Source organism: Archocentrus centrarchus, chromosome 2, assembly GCF_007364275.1.
Source record: "Archocentrus centrarchus isolate MPI-CPG fArcCen1 chromosome 2, fArcCen1, whole genome shotgun sequence".
Classification (NCBI taxonomy): Eukaryota; Metazoa; Chordata; class Actinopteri; order Cichliformes; family Cichlidae; genus Archocentrus; species Archocentrus centrarchus.
Genome location: NC_044347.1, coordinates 13,586,442 through 13,612,156, shown reverse-complemented (window position 1 = coordinate 13,612,156; position 25,715 = coordinate 13,586,442). Strand labels below are relative to the sequence as shown.

Genomic DNA, 25,715 nt, shown 5'->3' with positions numbered 1-25,715 from the left:
ATCTTATCCCAATATTGTCACAATAAAAAAGTTGTTATGTTAAACTTTAAACTACCCAGGAATGTGAGTGTATATTAGTTCATTCGGTATTGGTTCAGACTTACCCGTCTGCCTTTGAAGCCTCTAGGTCCAGGGCTCCCGTGAGCCCCTGGAGGACCCTGAGCAAAGAGTACAAGGACAAGTGAGATAAGATATCAGAGCAGTGAAAGATAAGTCAGTGTCCAATTTATGGAATAATCATGGAGCGGGTTTTTTATAAATGAAAGAAAAAGCAAACATTTTCAAATGTTTGAATGTTTTTTAATGCTAATCATAGTAACAAATGCTGGCATGACATTTTTTGTAATACAGTCTATCACAGCAAACACAAAGATAACAGCAAAAAAAAAAAAAATGCTTACAGAGGGTCCGGTAGGTCCAGGAAGCCCCACCACCTATCAACAGAGGAAAAATTAATTATTGAGACATCCAAAAAAAATAACCCTATATATGCAGAGTGCACCAATGTATATTACTGCCACTGGATCCATGACTATAGTTTTTCTTTTTACTTACATATGGGATATCTCCTGGTTCACCTTTTTGTCCCTAATACGAAAGCCAAGCAACAGCTTTTAGTAACAGTATTTTTTAAATCAAATTAATTAAATACATGTGAATAAATAACTTACCTTGAAGCCCATAATTTCTTGGGGAAAAAGAGAAAAAAAAAACACTTTTATTTACTTTCATATTCTGCTTTATTTGCAGTCTCATTAGATTTGATAGTTTTTCTGCACTGAATTCATCATTCACAATTTATTCTACTTAAAGTAAATATCTACTTAAAGTAGTACATAAAACAATAAACAAAGAGACTAAATAAAATCTTTCAGTTTTACAAGGGGAACAAATGTACTACAAAGAGAAAATCTCTTGATTATTGATGTCTGAACTTAATGATAACTGTTACTGGCTCACAGGTAAATGCGTCTCACCTATCAACCTGCTGGCGCCTGCGAAGTTCTCGCACACAGGGCAGCACTCTCCCGCAGGTGTGACAACCTTCTCGCAGTCTGCCAGGACTTCACACTGAATCTCATCGCAGATGGTGATGCCGTTGTCACAGACGCACACACGACAAGGTTCGGGTTTCCAGATGTCATTGTGATGGTGGAGCTCCCCATCGACCTTGCAGTTTTGCTCCTTCTTTTCATCTGCAGCTGCAAAAAAAAAAAAAAAGGGTGGGGACACAAACAGATGGTTGGACAACCATAAATTAGTCTGGCCCTGGATGAATCATATTACATATTATATTGTATAAACACATATAAAATAGGCTTTTACCTGTTGCGGGGTCTGTACTGGGAATCAATGATGAAGCTGCAGTCAGGCACACGGGGCAGCACTCGCCCTCTGGAATCTCTGTTTTCTGGCAATCACCAAGGTCCTCGCAAACCACGTCTTCACACACAGCGGTCCCCTTATCGCACACACACATCCGACACGGCTCCGGGCTCCACATGTCATTGTTGGCGTAGATTTTTCCATTTTGTGTGCAGGTGTCTTCATGAAAGAAAAACTCAGTTAGTATGTGCTGCAACTGGCTGTCACTGGAAAAAAAGGGCCCACTTTTTTAATGGAAATCACCACAACTTTGCACTTTAACAGGAAAACACACACACATACATAAAACATAACAGACTTGTGTATTAAGCCATACCGTCGGCTGCCTCGGATGTAGCAAAATACGACCAAAGATGTAAAAAGGACTGCAAAAAATATAAAGCATGTGTGTTTTCTGGTCCTCAAAATTCCCACATCTTAGTCTAACATGCATAAATCCCATGACCATGCCCAAAGTCATCCTTCTGGTGCATCATTAAGCCGAGCTTTGTGCTTAGACCAGCAGAAATACATCATCACAGGTGCACATAAAGAAATGCTTAACATGGCATTGAACATGACAAAAGAGATGGTGATTTCCCAGAGGAATACACCTTATTTGGTGAATAAGTTACTATCTCAGCTTGTTTTTTGTGTGGCAGTAAAACTGGCTGCAGCTCCATTATTTCTTATAACACACACACACACAAGAATGAAGCTGCCTCCAAAGTTTTTATTGCACACGTTTAGTTGAGAAGTGAACTTATCGGACAAAAAGTTCATGTATTCCTGTTGCAAACTGAAAGGGAAACTCAGTACAGGTTTAAAAATCACAGGGGTGTTTACGGAGGACGGAGCCTGAAGACGGAGGCTTTCAGGCTGTGAGAGATGACTGACGTCGGGACAAATGCGCAGGTTACATTCCAGTTTTACCAGTTTGGGCGACTGTGCGAGGCCGCGGTGCTGCGTCCGAGCACACGGGGCAGCACTCGCCCTCTGGGATCTCTGTGGTCTGGCAGTCACCTACATCCTCACACACCACGTCCTCACAAACCACCGTCCCCATTTCACACAAACAGACTCGACACGGGTCTGGGTTCCATATCTGATTGTTGGAGTAGACTTTGCCGTCCGCTGTACAGGAATCTTTATGAAAAAGAACAGCAGCTGGCATCAGTATCAGTCTTTTTCTGTGTCAGCTGTATATAAAATAGATGGTATAAGACAATTAAGGCATCAGTATGGATAAGTGGTTCATGGGTTTCCACTGTTGTTTTGACAATTTCACTGCAGAAAACGATGAATAGTCACGATGACATGATTTGCTAACATTATCAGCTCTGGTTCTGTAGTTTTCAGACTTTTCTTGCATGCCCCACCAAAATGAAACATCTAACAAATTCAGTTTAACCTTCAAGTGACCAAAAGGAGTCATTTATGATCCCAGCCATTTATTCATATGTGCTGCTGCAATATTTTTAATTGCACAAATGGCTCCATCCTTGGATTCTGCAGTTTACTTCTGTAACTTTTCATAGTTTTTACAGGAACTGGTTCATGACTATGGTTAACAGAGAATAACAAGATTTACTAACACAGGAGCCTTGATTAAGATTGTTTTTCTTCACCAAATAATTGTTACATATCTAAGAATGAAGCATGTAAGCAACAAGGAGGAAAAAAATCCTGATGATTTCATTGTAATTTGTTATTGATCAAAGAGTTTAATGTATTAATGTCAAAATGCTACAAGTACACTGTAATACATATAATTCACTCAAACATGCTTGAAGTTTTAATTATTTAGTTATTTATTTAGTTCAGTTTTATTGTATCAAAAAAAAAATATTTTGTGAGTAGTAAAAGACAAGGATTATCTAAACAAATATAATTTTATCTCATATTTTTTATAAAAACATGATTGAAAACCATAATTAATAATTTTAGAACATTTTAGAATAAAATAGTAGAGGTATCATTAACACAAATGGAGCCATTAAAAAAAAAAAGTCCTGTATAAAATATATAAATGACCTCAAAATGGTTTGGGCGCTCGATAGTTAAATTTTAGTGATAAAAGGTCAGCAAAGGTCATGTCTGCATCTGATTTTTGTTTGCTATTTTTCCCTAGAAAAATCATATAAGCGTCCACACCCCACAGTTTGAGAATCACTGCTTGGGTTGATCAGACATTGATTGACCCTGTGATGAAGCCTAATTTACAGTTATTTCCTGACTTCCTCTGGTGGCATTTGTGCTTGTTTGTTTGTTTTTGTTTTTTGTTTTTGTTTTTCCAACTGTTCCAATTTGGCACCCAGATTCACAGGTCATGACGTCCTACTCTCTAAATATGACAGTCTCTGTCTAGTGAGGTTTAGGCACCAAAACTTTGGTTTGGGGAAAGATTTTTCTGATAATAATAATAATAATAAATTTGCCTTTAAAGAGAACCAATTAAACACAATGCCAGCTTTCCACAGTGGTGTGGTGGTTAGCACTACTGCCTCACAGCTAAAAGGACATCTAGAAGCTCTGGGTTTGAATCCACCTTGGTCTGGGCCTTTTTGTGTGGAGTTTGCATGTTCTCTCCGGGTACTCTGGTTTCCTCCCACAGTCCAAAGACATGCAGTTACTGGGGTTAGGTGAATTGGTCACTCTAAATTGTCCATGAGTGTGAATGGTTGTTTGTCTCTCTGCGTTAGCCCTGCGACAGGCTGGTGACCTGTACAGGGTGTACCCTGCCTCTTGCCCTATGTCAGCTGGGACAGGCTCCAGCCCCCCCACCCCCCGCAACCCTGAACAGGATAAGCAGAAGGGAATGGATGGATGGATGGATGGATGGATGGATGGATGGACTCCTCCAGAGTAACTTTATATCTGTCACTATTCATAAAGAGCATTATTCATCTCATACTGGCCCATTATGTAGCCTAGAAGTTTAGTGCACGTCTCTTAAAGGATCCCACCTTAAATGCATGTTTTCTTCTTATTGGCCAGTTTCTGGAAACCAGCTGAGGGGCAGCACCAAATGATTATAAGCAACACTTATACAGTCTAGATATAATACAGTTTGCCGCAGTCAACTAGAGTTTGTATGGAAGATGCTGACCTGTCTACAAACACTCACCAGCTAGTCCGGGATGGTGATCAAACTGTGAAAAATGTGACACAAACTGCAAATGGAAACTGTTTGCCAACAAAGTAAAAGTTGTGCCTATGGCTGCAACACTGAGGCATAACTTTTACTTTGAAGTTTCCGCCCGGCTAGTAGTTGGCAAGTGTTTGCAGAAAGGTTGGTGGCGTCCACACAAACTACAGGCAATTGCAACAATCTGCTAGTGACAAGGAGGTTTTTGGTGCAGCCTCCTCTTTATGACAATTTCACCTAGCAACATCTTGCAACTTCCAGCAACCAGTCGCTAAGTGGTGAAGAAATATGCATTTTTCTGATGGTTGTATCACATCCATAGACAGCAAAAAATATAGATGTAACTTCCTGGTCAGAAAAATTAAGCCAATATGGAAGTGCCTGAGGATTCACCATCGTCATTGGCTAACGACTTGTCAATCACAAGAGGTTTCTTCATATTAAATTTCTTGGAACCAAGATGGTAACAGTGGAAACGGTCATCTCAAGGTTTCAAAGCGGGACTTCAGAAACCAACAGGTGACATCAGTGTAGCCACTGCCATCTTTTATACTGTCTATAATCACATCCAATACAGCAGTAATCTCTCAAGCAATGTGTGCATGACCTCTGCATTTTGATCATTTACATCATTCCTTTAATTTTATCTTCATTTATTTTTTGCTTTAATGTCCAGCTTTCAGTCTGTATTTAGTTTTCTTTATTATTATTAACCTTATCATTCAAGCATGTTAATGCCAGAACAAGAAGCAATGATCAGCTGTGACAAATAAATGTATTTTGACAAGCAAGAAGTCTGAATAATCCTCTGTCCCACTGACAAAGGTTGCAGTTCCTGCTTCTTTAATGCTGTGAACATGTGCTGTACTGAATAAAAAGGGTCATAAAGTTATGATTCACAGCACACAGGACAGATCATACTTTGTTATAACAGCACCATGGGTTGTAAAAAAGTGGGAAAGCAGTAGTTCACCATTAAAAAGCTACCATTTTCATTCTTATTAAAGGAAAATAAAATCTAAAAAAAGTAGACCCTGTGTGGATATTTACGGAACAGACAGCCCGGTGTTTGAATCTGTCTAACATGAAACTCAAAATATTTATTACCAGTTTTATTGTCCGTGTTCGGAGGCTGTGGCGTGGCTGCTGAGCACACGGGGCAGCACTCGCCCTGAGGCGCCTCGGTGGTCTCGCAGTCGCCTAGCTCTTCACACACCACCTCCTCACACACCACAGTCCCCGTGTCACACACACAGACTCGACACGGCTCTGGGCTCCATATCTGATTGTTGGAGTAGGTTGTGCCGTTTTCTGTGCAGGTATCTTCATGAGACAGAACAGCAGCCACATGAGAATTGTGGGTGAGTCCCTTTCAGCCTGTACATCATTGTGGGGGTTCCATTAATTAGACACAGTTTTTTTCCCCTTTAGTAGGCTATACCCGTCTGAGAAAAGGCCACAGTTGCTAAAAACCTTCGGTCAGCCTCTAGGATGCTCTTATTCAGCCCACTAATATAGTCACAGTATAAAATGCAAATGTAGCTCTGACAGTTTATGGCACAACAACATAACCAGCATTACACCACACTGTAAACTGGGCTAATGAAATATCTACAGTGTCCATCTACTGCTGAGACTCCTTTTTAAAGATATGACGTCTACAATAAGAAACACCCACACACCCACAGAAGAGGTTTAATTAGCCGAAAAGAATTAAAAACACCTCTGAACTGCTGTCTAAGAATGTCAAGTTGTTACTGTTTACAATGTTCAAATAACCATAGTCTTGATAGACTAAAAACCTGTGTTTTTATTTGTTTTTTTAGTTGTTTTTTTTTAATCATTTTTGGCTTGTTCCAAATTGCTCTTAAAGCAGTCTTTTCCATGAACTTATCTTCTGATGTTGTGTTATTCTTATTTTTACTTCTAATTTTCACCTTTTATTTACATTTTAAATTTCATGTTACATGATTTGTCAATGGCTTGTAAAGTCTGTTTGATTTGTATTTAACTTGTATGAAATTTGCAAGATCTTCTTCTTTCAGGTGCTCCCTTTAGGAGTTGGCACATCGAATCATCTGCCTCCATCTCCATCAAATCGCTCAACCTGAGCTGTCCCTCTGATGTGTTAATTTCCTATCCTGTCCATCCTGGTCACTTAGTATCGTCAGCTCTGCCATCTCCAGCTCAGCCTCCACCCACACATTATAGCAGTTCTCACTACCATCTGCAAACTTTAGTCTAGCAATTATCCTTTTTTTTTTTTGCATTATTGCAATTGCAGGGTTGCTGGAACCTAGTGCATGAGGTGGGGGTTCAGCTGGACAGGTTTCCAGCCCATCACAGGGCCAACACAGAAACAGACACCATTCACCCTAATATTCACAAATACAGACAATCTGGAATCACCAGTTTCTGGACTCAGCATGGTTCTCTGTTAGCAGTGCACTGGCAGACTAGGGAGCTTCAGACTGTCCATCTACCTGCAGAGAGTTTCTGTTGTCAAAAAGATGCGGTGCAAGCAGTCTGTAGGCCACTCTTGCTTGTGCTGTTGTTGGTCAATTAGCCAGGCATGGAGAAGCGCGACGTTCTAACATACAGCTAAGCTGAAGTGAAACTGAGTGTTAAAAACAATGAAAAGTGTCCATTGCAGCCACTGTCGGTGCTTTTCATGCTTCGCCCTTTTCTGCTGAACTCCGCTGTTGCTTACTTCCCTGTTCCAGCCAACTTGCACTGTTAGGTTTTTGGAGGACTGAACAGGAGCAGGTTTAATAGGCTGAAAACTCCTCTCACTAAGTTCTTCGTATGAAAACACCTACGCAAATGATGTTTGCCTACAAATGGTGATAAAACTGCTGTACCATAGAACAAGCATAAGGCCTCAGTCACACGGGCCTAGAGACTGGTCAGTGACGCCTGGAACCTCTGGTTGCTTGGGAAAAATGTGTATTCCCCAACCAGATGGCAAGTGGTTACTGCAGACTGCTGGCTGCTGGCAGGTGAAATCGGTCGCAAAGAGGGTGCTGCACCAAAAGCTTCCATGTGATTGCTATGGTCACTAACAGATTGATGCAGTTGCCCATCATTTGCATGTAAGACACCTACTAGTCTGCAAGCGCTAACTACAAGCTGAGATGTAGTAAAACTTAAAAATGTGCAATACAACCTGGAAAGGGAGAACATTCACCTTCAAAGTAAAGGCTGTTTCAAAAGGTTCAGCTTTTGCTTTGGAGGTTGATGTCTCAGTTTCCAGTTCGTGTTGCTCTTTTTTAAGCTTCGCTATCACTCGATGATGAGTTGCTGTTTTCCATGTAAACTATGGGCAACTGTGGTAATCTGCTAGCGACCAAAGCAATCACAAGGTTTTTGGTCCAGCACCCTCTTTACAACCGATTTCATGGCACCTACCAGCAACCACTCGCTAACTGACTCGCTAACTGACTGATTCATTTTTCTCTAGCAACCAGAGGTTACCAAGGGATTACTGACCAGTCTCTAGGCTTGCGTGACTAAAGCTTTAGCAATCAATTTTACAGAAATTTGCAGCAACCCTTAGCCAAACTGTCAGGGAATACACATTATTCCTTAGCAACTGATGGTTTTCAGGTGGTTGCAGACCAGTCTCTAGGCCAGTGTGACTTGGGCCTAACCTAGCATGCATGTTTTTGGGCTGTGGGAAGAGTTGGAGGAACTGGAGAGGACCACACGGGCACAAGGAGAACATGCAAGCGCCAAGCAGAAAGGCCTCAGCTGGCCAGCAGGACCCTCTCGGGTGCTAACCACTGCACCATTATGCCTCCAAAAGATGCAAATAGATGCTTCCACAATTTAGATTTGAAAGATTTGTTCCAGATGTGAGCAGCGTACGAGCTAAAAGCAGCTCAAGCACAGTTTGAACCACAATTTGACAGCTGAATCTCTCTAAATGCTGTCTGAAATGTTGTCTTTGAAGACCTTGTTATATACAACACAGAATAATGGCTGGTTTTCCCTGCCATTAGATTTATTATCATATCCACAGCTGTATACAAAACATCTGGGAACTTACAGCCACGTTGTACTGAAACCCCCATAATGACCAGGCGAAAGGGAGCTGAAGGTGGACTTAAATCCCCATACCGAAGATAGAGCTGCAGTGGTTTACCTGCTTTAGTGTCTACTGTGTGAGTCGGTATTGTGCTCGAGCACACGGGGCAACACTCGCCCTCTGGAGTCACCGCCAGCTGGCAGCCACTTAGCTCCTCACACACCTCGTCCTCACACACTATATCTCCCGAGTCACACACACAGACCCGACATGGCTCTGGGCTCCAAATCTCATAGTTGCGGTGGACTTTTCCTTTTTCTGTACAGCTGCCTGAGTCAAGCAGAGCAACAACCAACAATTGGAGCAGCACACAGTCACTGGCAAAGAGGGCTTATACCCCTGGATGTCATTAAACAGTATGTGTGTATTAATATTATTAAATCACACCACAGAGAGAACATTTCTTTTGGAGCAGTAGATCTGAAACAACCTAAATCCTGCCTTTGGCTTTAATTTGAAAAAAAAAAAAAAAAGGGTCACAAAAAATGTTTTATAATTTCAGTCACATGCCAATTTTAATTCATTTTCCATATTTGGCCAGCAGGTTGCACCAACAGCCACTCAGGTATAAGTTCATTTATTTAATAGATATTAAATGGAGACAGTGCTGTTTTTGATGCCCTCCACAGCACTATCTAACCACCAGATTTCACTAAATTGCCATGTGAGGGTTAATTTAAGAGAAATCACACTAGATGGGATTCAGTCCCTTAATCCCTGCTTTAGGAGAACAGCACCTTATCCGCTAGGTGAGGTACTACTAACCCTACTTTAGAGGGCTGCAGTGTCTTTAGATTTATTGATGTCAAGTTAAGATATCTTAATAACCTAAAACAATCAGATTAAAATGGGTTCAATAAAGCTATTACGAAGAAGAAGAAACGTCCTCTGTATGAGGCTACAGAAAGAGTCTGTTCTCACTGGCGTGGGAAACACAGCAGGAATACCACAATGACAGTGTAAACAACTCACTCACATTTCTTACCAAAAATAGATGGATTTTAAAGCATATTTAGGCGCACGTGTGGAAACAGTAAGCGTTAAAAGCTTCAGCCGAACAGACTCCAGTTTATCCACAACAAGCAGCAGTGAAGATGAAGCTGTGATTTGGTGAAGCTGCAGTCTCCCCCACACAGCAAAGATACAACAGTGAAAGTAAATGTGCTACATAAACTAACAACCAGCTGGTGTTTGTTACTGTAACCATGATTAAATCAAACTGTTAGGGTCCTTTATCAAACCAGCTGTTCAGCAAGTTTAAAGATGAAGAAAAGTGATCTTTTTAATTTGGCATTAAAACCCTGTGGGGGCGAAAATGTTAAAATGTTATGTTGCATATTGTTATGTTATGTTATGTTGCATCTCTTCTAATGGCCAGCAGGGGGCGCGACTGTGGTTGTATAGAAGTCTAGGGGAAAATAGGCCTCAGCGTCCTCAGTAAACAGTTTCCCAGTGAGTTTATGGACTCAGTTGCTCAGTTTCACATCATACTGAATAAAACATGAAGCTCATTTTGTAAGGTATGGTCTTACCCTGACCAAAAGATGACATCACGGTGGCTCCATCAATCTTTTATATACAGTCTATGGCCAGCACATAATATGAAGATACTCAGGCACTACCATAAAACTTACAGCTTGAGGCTCATGTTATGTGCATCAACATAAAATGCATTGTTGATCTTGTTCTTCATTTCTTTAACCTTTAAGTCTAAACATTTAGGAAACAAAATGTGTCTATCTAATTAGTAAGAACCTCCGTGAACACCCTTCTCCTCCGTGACAGATACTTTTTGGTAAATTGCTTCTGAGCAGTCAGTGACTAGACTGCGGTTGAAGTTGACAGCTCCTGGCTGTGAACCTGACTATAAATGTGTCTGTACGAATGTATGTAATCATCTGTGCAACAGCAATGTCTCTCATCGCTCAATTATATACATAGAGCAAAGCAAGATGTAGAGTTTTCATTGCAGCACAGCGCACGGTGCAAAATCTATCAGCATGTCAGTCAATCAAGAGCAAAATATGAATTGAAAGGTGTTGAAATATTGTAATGTATAAAGAAGACAGATAAAGTAGAGCTACTGCATTCTGGGATTTAAAAAAATAAAAACATCTGTGATAAAATGTACTTGCTTTCTTGAATTAAATGTGTAAGACATGTACTAACATTCTTTTGCAGTGTAAGGACAGTTTTGGGCACTTTTATTCTGCTGGCCTTGGATCAAACCATGCCCCCACCATGAAACTGTCCCAAAACTATCAAAAAAAAAAAAGGAAAAGAAAGTATATATGGCCACCTGCTGCAGAATTTCTGAGTGCATTTTAATCCTGGCAGTTTAGTGACGTCCCTAAGCACTAATTATGTGGTGGAGCCGCTCCCCACGAGAGAGGCTGCTTCTTAAAGGCAGCAGTTATTTCTGGGGAAACCACAGCGGCTGTATTATACGTTGGGCTCAGAAGCTGTGGTTTTACTTTATTTGGGAGGTGCCACACCCGGAGAAACCTCCTGCTGTGAAACCTGCTTCACCCTGTGGCTGTAAATTCTTTACCCTGCAGAGCGCCTAATAGCAGTAATGAGCACTGGCATTTAATGTGTAAAAAATTGTTTATTTTAATCACTTCTGCAGATAAAATTTAGTTTTATTGTTTGTTTGTTTTTTACTTGGAACTTTATCCTACAAACTTTATTCTCTCAGGCAGTGGCTCAGCTATATTTTATGTGATTATAGCTTATATATACAGTACAGCATGAGGTCAATTATCATGACTAGCTGTGGTTTTCTTTTCAGCTTTCCACCCATACTGTCTGAATACAGGCTTAGTTTTTAAACCATATTCAGTCCACAAAAGCTAGACTTTAGGTTAGTGTTTCACAAAGTCAGGGCTGAGTCATGTTAAGAGGATTTATGATAAAGGAGCATTTATCATCTTCTTTTACCGTCTTCTTTACCTTTTATTAATATTTATTTCAATAATTAGGACAGGAAGGTATTCCTTTGATGGTAATCAGTAATTCCCCTGAATATTTTATTATTTTAAAGGTTCTAAAATGTATTAAAATGATTAAAATGAAGAAACCCAAGACTATAAATTTGGTTTAAAAGGGAACAAAACCAGTCATGAAGGCCATACCTTCGATTTAAAGGGTCACAACAAAGAACCCCAATGCATACACTGCATACAAGCTGAGTATAGAGATAAAAAAGCAAACTAACTTATTTTTGCAAGAATTAGTGTCAAACATAATGTGAAAGTTTGTTTCCGCCAATGAAAAACAAAAAGTCAACATTTTGGGTCGTTCTCAAGATTTCATTTTACATATCTCAAACTTTTGGCTTATTTTTCACTCTTCTCAGTAAGAAGTAAGTGTAACTGACTCAGTGTAAACTAAACAGGCAACCAGACAATGCTCTACAATGTTACATTAGTGTTTTAGCTATTTTGCTGAGATTAAGGGGGAAATATTGTCTGTGTATGTTAAATCTGAAGCTATAGCCACCTCTCATCTGGCTTAGCTTAGCACCAAGAGTGAGAAGTGAAGCCTCACTGTAATCTAAGTTGGCAACCACTAAGCTTGTGAGCTATTTGGAAAATTTTAGGTTGATTAGTTTGGATTACTTCTGAGGTTTATTACTTTTATAACTGTATATAAATTTGAAGCCATGGCCAACTATTTGCTAGTTTAGTTTAGCACATAGACTGGAAAAGGGAAGTGATGACTAAACTCAGCAGGCAACCAGGTGATACTCTTTGAGGTAACTTTAACTTTTTAGATATTTTATAGAGATTAATGGAAAAAAGTTTATTATGCTCAGATATTTGTATTTTAAATTTGCTAGCTTAGCTTGGCACACAGACTCCAAAGAGTGGGAAGTACAATCTCGTTGGCTCGTTAGCCAATTTGTAGGGATTTTAGTTGAAAGGTTGATGCACTATTTCATATGTTTGTTAAATTTGAAGCTACAGTCATTTGTCTGTTAGCATAGTTTGGCACATAAACTAGAAAAAGTGAAATGTGACAAAAGTCTAATTTTGGGCTAAGCTAGCAACTAGAGGAGACTTGAGTTATGTTAGCTCGTTAGCTGTCTTGTTAATAGTCTGTATACTACAGATGATGCTACAGCTAGCTGTTTGCTAGCAAGATAGTGTTTGAAGCTAGCAAAATATAACTCTTTGCACATCTGAGGCTCACTCATTAACATTATAAATGAAAATAAATTGGGTTTATTTAACAGAAAAAAAAACTGTAAGAAATGTTTGTACTGATTAAAAATGAGATAAAACTTGTAAATTAGTGAGTCAGGTATTTGTTTCTCTCCTGTTTTGTAGTCTGGAAACGAAACAGCTGCTGCCATTAGCATCACAGTACAAGAGTGATATCAATCTTGCCATCTGTCTCAAACAAAGAAGCAAATTCTCAATTTTACAAAGCCCAATATTTGAATGCCCCTTGTCTTTATAGCTATTTATTAATCTGCTATTGTTTAATATATATTTATATATATATACATATATATGCCTCTCAGGAGTCTGCATACTGAGGTCACATATCCATGTACACCTTTCTCTTGAAATTTGCTCTAAACACAGTTATGACTTCTTATTCAATTTTTAATTACTAAAATGACAGCAGATTTAATTTCTGGCCTGAAGTGATACTTATCAGGCCACAGCTGGAGAAAATGCCTCCTCTTAACATTACTGAATATAAATATGGCAGATTCAGACCCAGAAAAAGCTAGTGCACATATTTTTAGTTTCTGTTTATCTCTTTGCAGCATGAATGCTTCATTGGAGGTACAGTTGGATAAAAGCAAAAGAAGCATATTTCATATTCAGCATAGTCTTAGCCTGGGTGTGTCTTGTCTGCAACTGGCCCAAGTCTGACCAAAATTAGTGGCCTTCTTTTGTCCATCCCATCCACAAGGCCACATCATTATAGCCGTGGCACTCTGAACCCCTTCATTCAGCCTCAGTCTTGCACTGAAATAGCCCTGTGTGCTCTTTAAGTGTGCACTGCAGCCTGTCGGGGTGGGGGGGTGGGGGGGGGGGGGGGGGGGGGGGGGGTATTTTTGACCCAGGATCACATCCACTGGGATATTTTATTTTAGACAAGAGCCATATCTCCTTGAGAAATCCTCTTGAATTTTGTCATTTCACCATCAAAGCTTTTTATCAAATTTAGGACTTTTAAATGACTTCTAAAACGTTATCAGTTTTGCTCCATTTCTAATCATCACTTAGTGGCTTGTAGCAGCTTTCCCTAAACGGTGCCTCATTAAGGCGGGATAAGCCTTTCTGGTGTTGGTTGTGGGTGTGAATTTAACCTTTCGTTCCTTAACCACAAGGCCAGTGTGGGATGAGCTTTAGGAGGCAGAATATCCCAGTTTAACTTTACAGGACAACCACATCCTGAAATTCTGAAAAAAAAATCATTAAAACATCAATATAATTGGGAAAAACAGAATATGAACATGAAAATTTTATTTAAAAAAAAAATACAAATTAAAGAATTTTCACAGGCCTTGTTGATTCATGAATCATTAGAAGACAGTAAATCAAGGGAAGACATTGTTATCAGGAGTTAAACATACATACAAACATGAAAAAATATATCAAGCACATGAATTGGTCATTTTCTGAATTTCAGGTCTATATGATATCAGAAAAAAGCCCACAGAAGCAAAGGAAGCTAACAACACAGAAAGCCAATCAGAGGACAGAAGGAGAAGTCAGAATTTGGCAGATAGCACTCACCATTCTTGGTATCTTCTTGGCAGGTCACGGCGATCACCTGAGCCAAGGTGAGGGCCAGGAAGACAGTAATCCTAGAGCGCAATGAGGGGCTCATGTCTGCATGCCAGACATGCAGCGTCCTCACACACAAGCTGCCACGCAAGAGACGAGGAAGTCAGAGAGAGCACGACCCCGAGCTACAGCATCCAGGCTGAAAATTCCCAAATATCCCTGAGTGCAACAAGGCTCCTGGATGAGCGATTACTGTGAACTGTAAGAAGCTCCCTCTTCAACCGCCCCCCCACCAACACCTCCCTCTTACTCTCTCTCTCAACCTCCTTTCCTCTCTCTAGTCTCCTCTCTCATCATTTCTTTTTTTGCTTTATGTCAGAGCCAACCTCCTCCTCCCACTGCATTTGCCTTGAAAGATGGAGTAATTAAAGGCTGCATGAAATTAGTCCATTTGAAAGGCTGATGAAAGAAGATGGGCTGGATGGTGAAGTTGAAGAAATTATTTTTGAAAGCTACAGTAAGGATTGCACATAATTTGCAGTTTGTTGACCTTTTTCCCTTGAATTTTGTTCTCTTCAGTTTTAGTTAATGTTTTAGTTGCTGATAGAAAGTTTCTTTTACGTTTGGGTTGGAGTGCTAAAACTGCTACTTAACCTCAAGATAAAGGTTCCCAGCAAACATTTCAACGCTGATTAACCATCTTTCCTTGATGTCTAATCCAGTCTGATTGAAAAATACAGTACTGTGTAAAAGAATTGAGCCACCCCTCATTTCTTTATATTTTGCTAGGAAAATGTGAAATATGTACATAGACTTATTGAAACATGTGCAAACAAACATTCATGGAAATATAGTATATAAGGCATAAACAGAGTTTGTACAATTCTTGTAAACAAGCTTGCAAGTCAATATTTGGTGCGACCACCTTTATTCTTCAGCAGAGTCTGAACTCTCTGAGGCAGCTTTCTTCTCATTTCTTTAAGTAGTCTTCAGGAATAGTTCTCCAGGCTTCTTGAAGGACATTCAAAGCTCTTCTTTGGATGTTTCTGCCTTTTGTTCCTTACTCTGTTAAGATGATCTGGGGAGGGCAATCCATGACTGATGGTGTTTCATTGCGTGTTTTCTATCCAGGTATGCTTTTACTGCATTGGCGTGGCGTGTGTTTGGGATCAGTGTCATGGTGAAAAGCTGTGGCCAATCAGACAGGTTGCTAGTAACAAAGTGGCTAAAGATACAATTTGAAATTGGGTCTTTGCTAAGTTGTTTGGTTCATCCCTTGAGTTAATTGCCTTTTTATGCTAGAATGATTAGCAAGCTGTTCAGTGGCTTAACAAACAAAATAATGGTGAGGTACAAGGACTGGACTGAAAATGAGAGGAAAAGGCAGCTAATTTCCAACGAAAAACTTTGAAAGAGCTTCAGAAAGCCTATTGGTCTTTAAAAATTTACAAGAAGGTCTGGCTTCTTGGAAGGAAAATGAAAAGAATTGAAGGGAGGCTCAAGACTTTTGCACACCATAGTCTCAAAATGAAAGTTGTGCCAATACTCATGAAAAGATAATCCACTATGAGGATTATCAATCTGGTGATTTCTTGCTTTGTAAGAGAGAGTCTGAGTGAACTGTGGTGCAGTTTTTGCTGGTACACCTCATATCTTGTGTTTCATTTAAACATGATGTGCAAATTAAGCTAAATTAACAGCAGTGTTTGCAAATCTTTGCCTCTATTTTGTTGAATATCTGAAGGAGTTTATTTCAATCTACCTGATATTTCTCTCCTACATCTGTGCACTCCATCTGGAGCAGTATACAGCGTGCATGTTATATCCATTTGATGTGTTTTCCAGGGGAAAGCTGTCTGCCAAAGTCAGTGTGTCAAGCTGGCTCTCAGTCCCTAAGATGATGTCCCAGAGGTGGACACCAAAACAAACACCATGACTCCTCTGCCATTGTCTCCACTAGAATATGTTTGTCTTTGTGAGTGATATTTGCTTTCAGTTGAGTTGTCAGAGGCTTCTAAAGTAACATTTCTCTCAGTGGGTGAGGTGGATTTCACTTGTTTCCTTTGCTGAACAAGACAGGAAGTGTTTCAGGTGCTTGAAGAACACATTGATTTCTCATCACTGAATCACCAAGGGATGGAAACTAAGGCAGATGGGAAGACAGTTCCTCTGTCAGATGAGGGCTCAGCTTCTGCATATCCATAGACTTGTTCCACTGTGGTAGACTAATGGTTAGAAAAGATATCCTTTTTACCAGAGGTCATAAAGGTCAGACTATCAAAAACTTGGTTGCCTGTCGGTTTTCTCCAAGGACACCGAGCATGTCAACAGTACATGTTTTACTTTTATTAACACAATATGTCAGAATGGTTAAAGCTGGTATACCCACGACCCTAACCTCATAAACCTAATTTTTGATGGACAAGAATGGTCCTAATTGATCTCTTGTATGTTCACAGGTACTTTTCATGTGGGTTGTTTTAGGTGGTTGGGCATTATATATGTGGGCAAATCAATACCACCAAGGATCAAAAGCCCTCCAGCGACACCATGTAAATTAAGAGGAATTTTTTTCCTTTGATAAACCATAACCAGCCCCTAAAGACATCATAAAAGATGGCCGTAGCTTCTGTGATGTCATCCACAGGTTTCTGAACTGAAGCCAGATTAACATTTTCACTGTTGCCATCTTGGTTTCAAAAAACTGGATCTGGCGAGGGTGGGTGGATCTGTCTGTGAAACTGCATGTTCATTGGCTAATGACTTGTGAATGACAACTTGTTGGCCAATAAGCGACAATAGATTTTTTATTCAGTATGACCCCAAACAAGTGAATGAGCCCATAAACTCAGCAGGAAAGTATTTACAGAGGTCAAATACTTTCCTGCTGAGTTTAAGGTATTTTCGCATCAGTTTAATTTTTCCAACCTGGAAGTTATGGTCACGTTTTATACTGTCTATGCCATAGCCAGGCTGCTGGTCATACACTTTAACCAACCACATCCCTTCAACACTGGTGTATCTTGTGCTTTTCAGGCAGCATACTGTAGACTTACAGTTATTTTTCATCCATCCATTCATGCTGTTCCCTTTATCTAATTCAGCGTCACAGTTGGACTGTAGCCTATCCCAGCTGTCATAGGGACAGAGGCAGGGTACACCTTGGACGGGTTGTACACCCTGGGGTACAGGGGTACACCCTGGCAGGGCTGACACAAAATAGCAAAGCATACCTGGATGGAAAAGAAAAGAGTGGAACACTATCAGTCATGGATTAGCTTCCCCGGAGCCTAGACCTCAACATTACTGAAGCAGTGTGGGATCATCCTGACAGAGAACAGAACAAAAGGCAGCCAGCATCTAAAGAAGAGCTTTGAATGTTCTTGAAGAAGCCTGGAGAACTATTCCTGAAGACTACTTAAAGAAATGAGAAGAAAGCTGCCTCAGAGAGTTCAGACTGTGCTGAAGAATAAAGGTGGTCACACCAAATATTGACTTTCAAGCTTGTTTGAATTGTACAAAACTCTCTTTTTGCCTTATATATTGTATTTCCATGCATCCATGTTTGCACGTTTCAATAAATCGCTGCACCTATTTCCCATTTTCCTAGAAGCAGTAGAAAAAATGGTTGGAGAATCAAAGTTAAACTTTGAAGAATTTCTTCTTTTCTTGATTAAATGGCCTTACTCAGTGAGTGCAGGTGGGATTCAGCCAAATATAACACAGTTTATATTTGGTTGAATTTATAGAAGAAGGTTATATTTTAACACTGAAATCATGCTTACAAGCAAATACATGACTTCTTCTGACCAAAAAGTAAAACATTAAATGGGAGTGTAATACATAGAAAGCTAATACTGACTCCAGCTTCTGTGGTAAGACAGCTTTAAACCTTCAAACATACAGGCTATTTCTGGTTGTGTAGACTAGAAAGCAGTGCAACCACAGGAGAGATCAACCCACCATCATGCATGCATGCATGCATGCAGGACACGCTGTGCGTGGAAGCCACCAGTCAGAAAGGTGGACATTATCCAAACTAAAAAAAGCTCAGATGCAAAAACATTTAATCCTACAAAAACCACAGAGGCATCCCCAACAAAGAAAAAAATCCAGACTGTCTTCAGGCTGACTAAAGATAGACTCATGGCCAAAGCAGATGTTTCATGTATTAGAGTCAAAGTGGAACATGTAGCTACAACATTTTTTGTATAACTCCTGTAATTCTTAATGGCACTGAACTTCCATGGTATGCCTTGAAAACCAAATTTCCCAAATACAGATGGACTCATGTGAAGAGAAAAGTCCAAAAAAAGCTCTTATAATTACTTCTCCCACCTTATTTGTCAGTTGGCAGGAAGCTGCAGGCCTATAGCGACCTATCAGGTTAACACACACCTCAGTGTCCATATTCCCTTACACATTCCCTGCATTATTTAACATTTCACGAGTCTGAAAGAACACTCCTGAATTAGCTTCCCCATTGAGAGGGAGTACTCCACACCAAACCTGAGACCAGGAAAGGGGGCCCAGCAGTGGAGTACAGGCTGTTTTCCTACCTGGTTTGACATTTATTCATCTTTACCAATGTTTGCAGCAGCCACCAAAAACTTTGTGAAGCAGGTGGGAGACACAGGGAGGTTGATCCCAGTCCCGAGCCTGAGTGAGGCTGACCACTACCAGCCCCTCAGCCTGGTTACCAGAAAGAGGAAGAAGCTTTTCTGGAAGAAGGACAAATATGCAACAACACCTTTCTCTCTAAAAGACATCCTGGTGGGTGAAAAAGAGATCACAGCAGGTACAGTAATGTCAGAAAATTAATGCCTGAGTATGGATGTGGATGAATTTTGTGTTAAAACATGACTTTTTCCCTTTAAGAGGCTTAGGATTGAAAAAAATAACATTCCACTCTGTTCCTCCACTTTGTCGAATATTCTCTATCGATTTGGTGCAATTATCACATCAGAAAAGTCATTCTCACTACTCTTAATGCAGTTCTCAAAACAGTTAAGGCATTTTTTATAACACAGACTCACCTTTGGGTAAGACACAGCAACACTCAAATTCTTTTTCACATATGTGAAAACATGAAAAGTCAGTCAATCACTTCAACTCTGTGACCAATGACTAAAAACCCTTTCACTTCAAAACCTTACCGACTTTGAAAAGAGTACTGCAAAAATATGGGCCTAATATAGAGTAAAAAAGTGTTCAGACGCAAAAATGAAATGTGAAGGAATTATTTGAAACTTACAAAATTGCTGTAATAGAGAAAAGTAAAATCATAGTTGTGAAACTATATGCATAAGAGAATAGAGACAAAGAAAATATTTATAATCTGAGCACAGAGCATCAATTACTGTATAGCCCAATAAGGTCATGCTACACACTTTCAGCAGCCACTTTATTAGGTACACCTGTTCAACTGCTCATTATGCAAATATCTAATTGGCCAATCATGGATCTGCTATTTAAAGTATTTAGGTATGTAAACATGGTCAAGACAGACCGCTGAAGGGTCATCGGGGAGCCTGTCCCAGCTGTCATACAGATTTGAAAAAAAGTTCAAAGTAATTTGTTTGAACACACTAATGCAGTGCTGGACAGTATTCAGGAAAGTGTGCGGTCTGGAGGTGTGACTGACAAAAGTAAAAACTGTTTTGATGAGTTGTAAGATTCAAGTGAGAAGTGCCATCAAACCATGACTGCTGCAATATGCTAGCAACCAAAGCCACCACAAGGAGGATTTTGCTAACTGGTTACGGAATACACACTTTTCCATAGTTAGTTTGCCAGGGGGTCACAGACCAATCTGCAGGTCTGCGTGATTTTCCCTGCATCTGCCATCATCAATTCTAGCAACCATAAGCAACCAGTCGAAGAATACTAATTTTTCCCTCACTACTGGTGGTTGTCAGATGGTTGCAGACCTGTCTCCAGGTCTATGTGATTGGAGCATTCTTCACTTGATCCTACATTATCACCATGATTTAAATGGTGGTCAAATTACAGTATTTCTGAATCGCTATCACACATTTCCTGAGTCCAAAAACCTTAAAAACAAATCCAAAAACTCAAGCTAATTTCCCAAAATCCCAGACTTTCCTGTTAAAATCAAACTATCACTGCAAAAATCAGTTACCTGTGTGCAAAAACAAACACTGTGGGCAGATCACACACACAGCAAGTAATAAATTCACAAAGACCATCTGTTAGACACTACATCAAATAATTTAAGACAGCATCCAGGGCATGTAGTCGACAGAAAATGTTTATTTCAAGAGTGTACAGTGAAATACTGCCGTAGTCGGAGTGACATGACAGTGCTGAATGTAGACAAAATAAGAAATACAAAATAAAAAGCACATGAAAAGCACAGCACTGTAGGACACAGCTTCAGTGGGCACCGTCGTGTCTGTGTGCGTGGTCCAGCCAGAGGATGTCATCCACATCACAGGCAATGCGGTCTCTTGCCAGGCAATGGGGGAACATCCCCCCTTTTGTGTCGAATCCAGCCTTGACAGGACGCTACAGTAACATCATCACATGCGTGTTCCATTGCCTCCAATATATTCTCCCTGGTGTAGGGCTGTTGGTCTGTGGCAGCATCATCAGGACATTCACTGTTCCATGCTGTACAACATTTGACACACAGTATGCCACACCGCCAGACTCTTTGTTAGGTAAGCCACATCTTGCTAGTACTGGGTTGGATCTCCTTTTGCCTTCAGAACTGCCATAACCCTTCATGGCATAGACGCAACAAGGTGCTGGATGCATTCCTCAAAGATTTTGGTCCATATTAAGATGACAGCATCACGAAGATATCGAGACAGATCAGACCAGGCAATTTTTTTCCAATCTTCTGTTGTCCAGTTTTGTTGAGACCATGTGTATTGTAGCCTCATTTTCCTGTTCGTAGCTGACACTGGCACCCAATGTGGTCTTCTGCTGCCTATCTGCTTCTAAGCTCAATGTGTTGTGCATGCCGAGACGCTCTTCTATATTCCACTATAAGTAAAGAATATTAGAAAATGTACTTAAACAGGCAAATATAAAAATACCTAACAGCTATTTACATGTTACATAAATGTATTATTCTACTGATGCTTGAATTAGCACTAGCAAGTAGTGCTTTAGTGTTGTGGCTTATGGAGTTGGACATACTTTAAAAAGCATAGTATTAACAATTGTTTTCTTTTACAGGGGTGTCCTCTTACCAGCTCCTCAACTATGAGGACAAATCTGACGTAGCTCTCGACGGTCGGTTAGGGAACCACATCATTAACAATTTTGGGCTCAACATCAGTGGGTCAGACTCAGTGGCAGTCAAAGCCTCCTTTGGGATCGTGACCAAACATGAGCTGGAGGTGCCCACGTTACTGCGTGAACTCAACTCCAGGTATCCCAACAAACAGTGCGCTTGTATGGGTTTGACAGTTGCTCAGTGGGGGCTCCTGTCATCATCTGCTGGGTATTAAAGCATCCATATCATTATAGTATCACAAGACAGATTGGATGAAGGGCCTTTGATGTAATGCTTTATTAATAATCAAGTAGAAGAATATATTTCTTTGATTAATTATTCATCAATTTGAAAAGAGACGCATACTGTAAGAAGAGTTATTTTATGATAGCTCTTTCTAAATGGGACATTTCAGATACCTACATTCACCTTTTCTGACGTCCACAATAAGCTGTCTAACCTCTGACCTCTTTGTGACAGGGAGAATGTGAGAAGAGGGTTTCTCTGTAAGGATGAATAAGCAGTCATGTTATTCTACACCTTTACAGGGGCTACATGCAAGTGGACAATGCCTTGCTTGACTTTAGCAGTTGCTAACGGGTTCATGTTTGACAGAGGTTCTCATTTTTCGGCCTTCCAGGAAAGTGGACCTGGATCACTGCCTGGTTCGTCAGTCTAAGGAGAGCAGACGTAGTGTCCTCTGTGTCGTCGTGGAGAGTATTCGCACCACTCGTCAGTGCTCTCTGAGCGTCCATGCTGGCATGAGAGGGACCACCATGAGGGTAAACATTCCTCTAGCATAGGATACCTGTTTGAAGAGCTTACCTCCTTCCACATACATACACCATTACTTCATAGCCATGGCTCAAAAAGTAGTCTTTTTGGTTGTGGCCCCCAATCTTTTTCAACTGAGGTTTTAAAAAGAAATATACTTTGACTTTGATCGACTTGACTGGAATCCACAAATGGAGCAGTTTTTATAACATTTTTCAGATTACCTAAGAATGAAGTCCATCCAAAGTGCCCAGATCCATTTTAATTTACTAAAAAAAATCTTGTTAACTGTTGGCAGGTAAGCTGAGATGTGCAGAGGCTTGGATTTAATCTCCAACAATGAATTCCTTTTAGATTTTATTGGAAACATCTAGCACCAAACATAGCTGAAGTTCATATGGTCAGTACCTTTAATTTTGCTTGTTACCATGTGTCCTAAAGGAAAAGGTATCTGACTTTGGATGAGGATATTTCATGATTTTCATGCCAAAATGTATCTGCCCATTTAACATGTGGCCAAAGGCCTCGTGCTTAAAGGCATAACCATAAACAAGCTAACTGAGTGGCTGATGAGAGGATAAAGAGAGAAACCCTTTATATTCGATATGAACGCTTCATTTGAACAATCCAGCTCCCAATTACTGATACAAATACCCAAATATTTTTCCTGCCCTGAACCCTGAATTCTCTGTTCAACCACCTTATCCATCTGTAACTCTTGTAACCTGTAATTTTCTGCTGTGTTCCAGTTTCAGATAGACGATGGCAGAAACCCCAAAGGTCAAGACAAGGCCATTGTCATCCCAGCTCACACCACCATCGCCTTCAGCATCTGTGAGCTGTTTGTTCGACTGGATGGACGGCTTGGTAGGAGGGCGAGCCATGTTAATTTTTAAATTAATTCTTCTAAAAACAAAGCACTGAAAAGGAGTTTAAGTGTCTGACACCAGAAGCTTTTGAAATTTTAGATGTAGTCTTTCAAGTCCTTTAGGCCAGACTGTCACTATGAAAACAGGTGAACTAACAGCTGAAGTTGGCTAAACTGAAACATTAACTGACAAGAAGGCACTGACAAAATCTGTATGGCAAAATGTAAGTTTTGAAAGAGGTCAAAATTAACTGAAATAGTCAAAATGGTGTGAAACCATTTCTGCAAGCTTGTGTGATGTTTGAGGGTTTAAAGCCTGTCATCAACCCAAGCTAGGCACTGCCTTGGGTCGATGGCAGGCTTAATAGCAGTCTACTAGCAGTTAATTGCTTAACTGGGTTGACTACACTTTGGCTACAAACATCTGGAACCAAAAGCTTTTGTAGTTCACCTTCACCTTTGTAGACACCTTCAATCTCAGCTGGATTTCTGTTGCTTGAATATGACCACTGTCATGTACTGCTGTGGCAGGCAAGGCAGAGGACCCCAAATGCAGGACACCAGAGCCAAAAAGCTTTACTTAAAATGTTAGCTTTATTATAGGGTGTAGAACAGGGATCCGCAAATCCAGGCCTCGAGGTCTGTCCTGCAGCTTTTAGATGCATCCCTGATCCAACACACCTGAATCAAATGGCTGAATTACCTCCTCAGTATGCAGTCAAGTTCTCCGGAGTCCTGCTAATGACTTCTATATTTGACTCAGGTGTGTTGAAGCAGAGACACATCTAAAAGGACCAGGACACCAGACCTCAAGGCCTGGATTTGAGGATCCCTGGTGTAGAACATAGGAAGAGCTGGTCGGGGAGAGCAGCACAAACTTTACCTCTAAAACAAAACCTAACATGGCTTGGCTTGGCTTGGCTTGGCTTAACTTGCCGTAACTTGGCTTAACTTGACAGCAAGAAACAAGAACTTAAACACAACGACCTAACGAGAACATGAACACAGATAATATATACACACTTGGAAGAGGGGAGTGACAACAGGTGGGATCACAGCTGAACATAATTTCGGAAACAAGACAAGGGGAAGCAAAACTAAACACTAAGTACAGGGGAGACAAGACTGTCACAATAAAACAGGAACTAACTAAACATGGCCTATGCAGACTGACACAGAGAAAACCTAAACATAAGCAAAACAGAAACCTAAACACAACACACAGGAAAACACCGGGAAGTCAAACTAAACACAAGACATGAGACAAGGGACTAAGTCACGAGAACAAAGACAGAACAGGAGGACATGGGAAAAAACACAGATAAGTATAACCAAAAATCAGGATAACCTAAAATCCTAATTCATAACTCAAAACACAACTCAACGAAACATAAGGCGCACTGGGCCAATGGCTCAGGATCATGACAGCTGTATGTTCTAACAGATAAGGCATCTGATGTTAGACACCTTGGGTCACATGGTCCCTTGTGTTCTTGCAGATCTGAGCCACGCCAGAACAACAAAGGGACTCGATCCTCTCACACTGTCACATTTCAGTACCACCAGGCTCCATCTATTGAACATTCATTTTTTTGAATCAAAACTAATAACCCGCTTCTTCCTCTGTGTCAGATATTTGCGTGGCCCCAGAGTCACAAGGAGGATTTGAACGGGAGCAGATCAGGGAGCAGCTCGGTGGTTTCATCAATCGCTTCTCCATGGGGCAACTGCGCCGTTTCCTTTCTGGGATCATCTATGGAAACCCCTTTAGAGCAGGTGTGATAACAATATTTTACACTGAATAAACAAAGCCCTACTTCTGCTACACTGAATCCACTTTCTTCCAATGCCTGTGTAGATGACCGAACATTTGAAGAGCTCACCCACTCTGACACCTACATGGACGACATGGTGACCGACTACTACGAGAAGGCTGCCAGCATGACGGACATCTCCACCGCTTACTTGAGGGAAAGCTCCCATACACGGGTCAACCTCCTTAAACACAACATCCCCAAGGGCCCTTGTGTGCTCTGCGGGATGGGAAACCAGAGGCGGGAGACTGTGTACGGCTGCCTAGAGTGCTCGACCGGGGGCCAGAAATATGTCCGGCTGCATGCGGTACCCTGTTTCGATCTGTGGCACAAAACCTTGAGGTGAAAAAGTTTTGTTTTGGTTTTTTTTGTTTTTTTTTACCCCCATGAGCAGCATCAATTGTAACATAGAAATGTGACTTTTTAACAAGCTGTTGGGAAAACTAGAGTCACAGCCTCAACGCGCCATTACTTCAGTCGCGGCCAACTGATCCAGTAAAAGATGTAAACATAAACCTGCTGCTATCTCTACCTTTGCGGTGTATCGTTTTTGGTTTCACATTGGCACTGGCCCATTTTTACACATGTGCTGTGTGTATATTGTATCTGCCAGCTGATTAATTATTAACTGAAGGTATTAAAAATGGATAGGAGATGGGATTG

At 40.6% G+C, this 25,715-nt stretch overlaps 2 protein-coding genes across 3 annotated transcripts in view; one reads left to right on the top strand and one right to left on the bottom strand.

The window, feature by feature from the left end:
- col5a2b (collagen, type V, alpha 2b) overlaps positions 1-14,581 on the bottom strand; it is a 35,926-nt gene extending 21,345 nt beyond the window's left edge. The window contains exons 1-7 of the mRNA XM_030749047.1: positions 14,360-14,581; positions 1,327-1,545; positions 978-1,202; positions 672-688; positions 556-588; positions 402-434; positions 105-158 (exon numbers count right to left, since the gene is read on the bottom strand). Of these exons, the coding sequence (XP_030604907.1) occupies positions 105-158; positions 402-434; positions 556-588; positions 672-688; positions 978-1,202; positions 1,327-1,545; positions 14,360-14,453 (675 nt within the window). The 5' untranslated portion in view covers positions 14,454-14,581. The remainder of the gene's footprint in view (positions 1-104; positions 159-401; positions 435-555; positions 589-671; positions 689-977; positions 1,203-1,326; positions 1,546-14,359) is intronic.
- A 4,356-nt stretch (positions 14,582-18,937) lies between these two features.
- Positions 18,938-25,398, top strand: pjvk (pejvakin). Of its 2 annotated transcripts, XM_030754944.1 has the most exons (6): positions 18,938-19,148; positions 21,557-21,752; positions 22,237-22,378; positions 23,120-23,237; positions 24,871-25,014; positions 25,097-25,398. In XM_030754944.1, the coding sequence occupies exons 1-6, from the start codon at positions 18,938-18,940 to the stop codon at positions 25,396-25,398; spliced, it is 1,113 nt and encodes a 370-aa protein (XP_030610804.1). The 2 variants fall into 2 exon arrangements, with proteins under 2 accessions (XP_030610804.1, XP_030610811.1); XM_030754951.1 differs by lacking the exon at positions 24,871-25,014.
- Positions 25,399-25,715: the final 317 nt, after the last annotated feature.

Bases quoted from the DNA above. Each gene is read 5' to 3' on its own strand.
- pjvk (XM_030754944.1), top strand. From the start codon at position 18,938: ATGTTTGCAGCAGCCACCAAAAACTTTGTGAAGCAGGTGGGAGACACA. The intron at 21,753-22,236 runs GTATCCCAACAA...TCGGCCTTCCAG, and splicing joins CTGCGTGAACTCAACTCCAG to GAAAGTGGACCTGGATCACT. The intron at 23,238-24,870 runs GTAGGAGGGCGA...CCTCTGTGTCAG, and splicing joins TCGACTGGATGGACGGCTTG to ATATTTGCGTGGCCCCAGAG.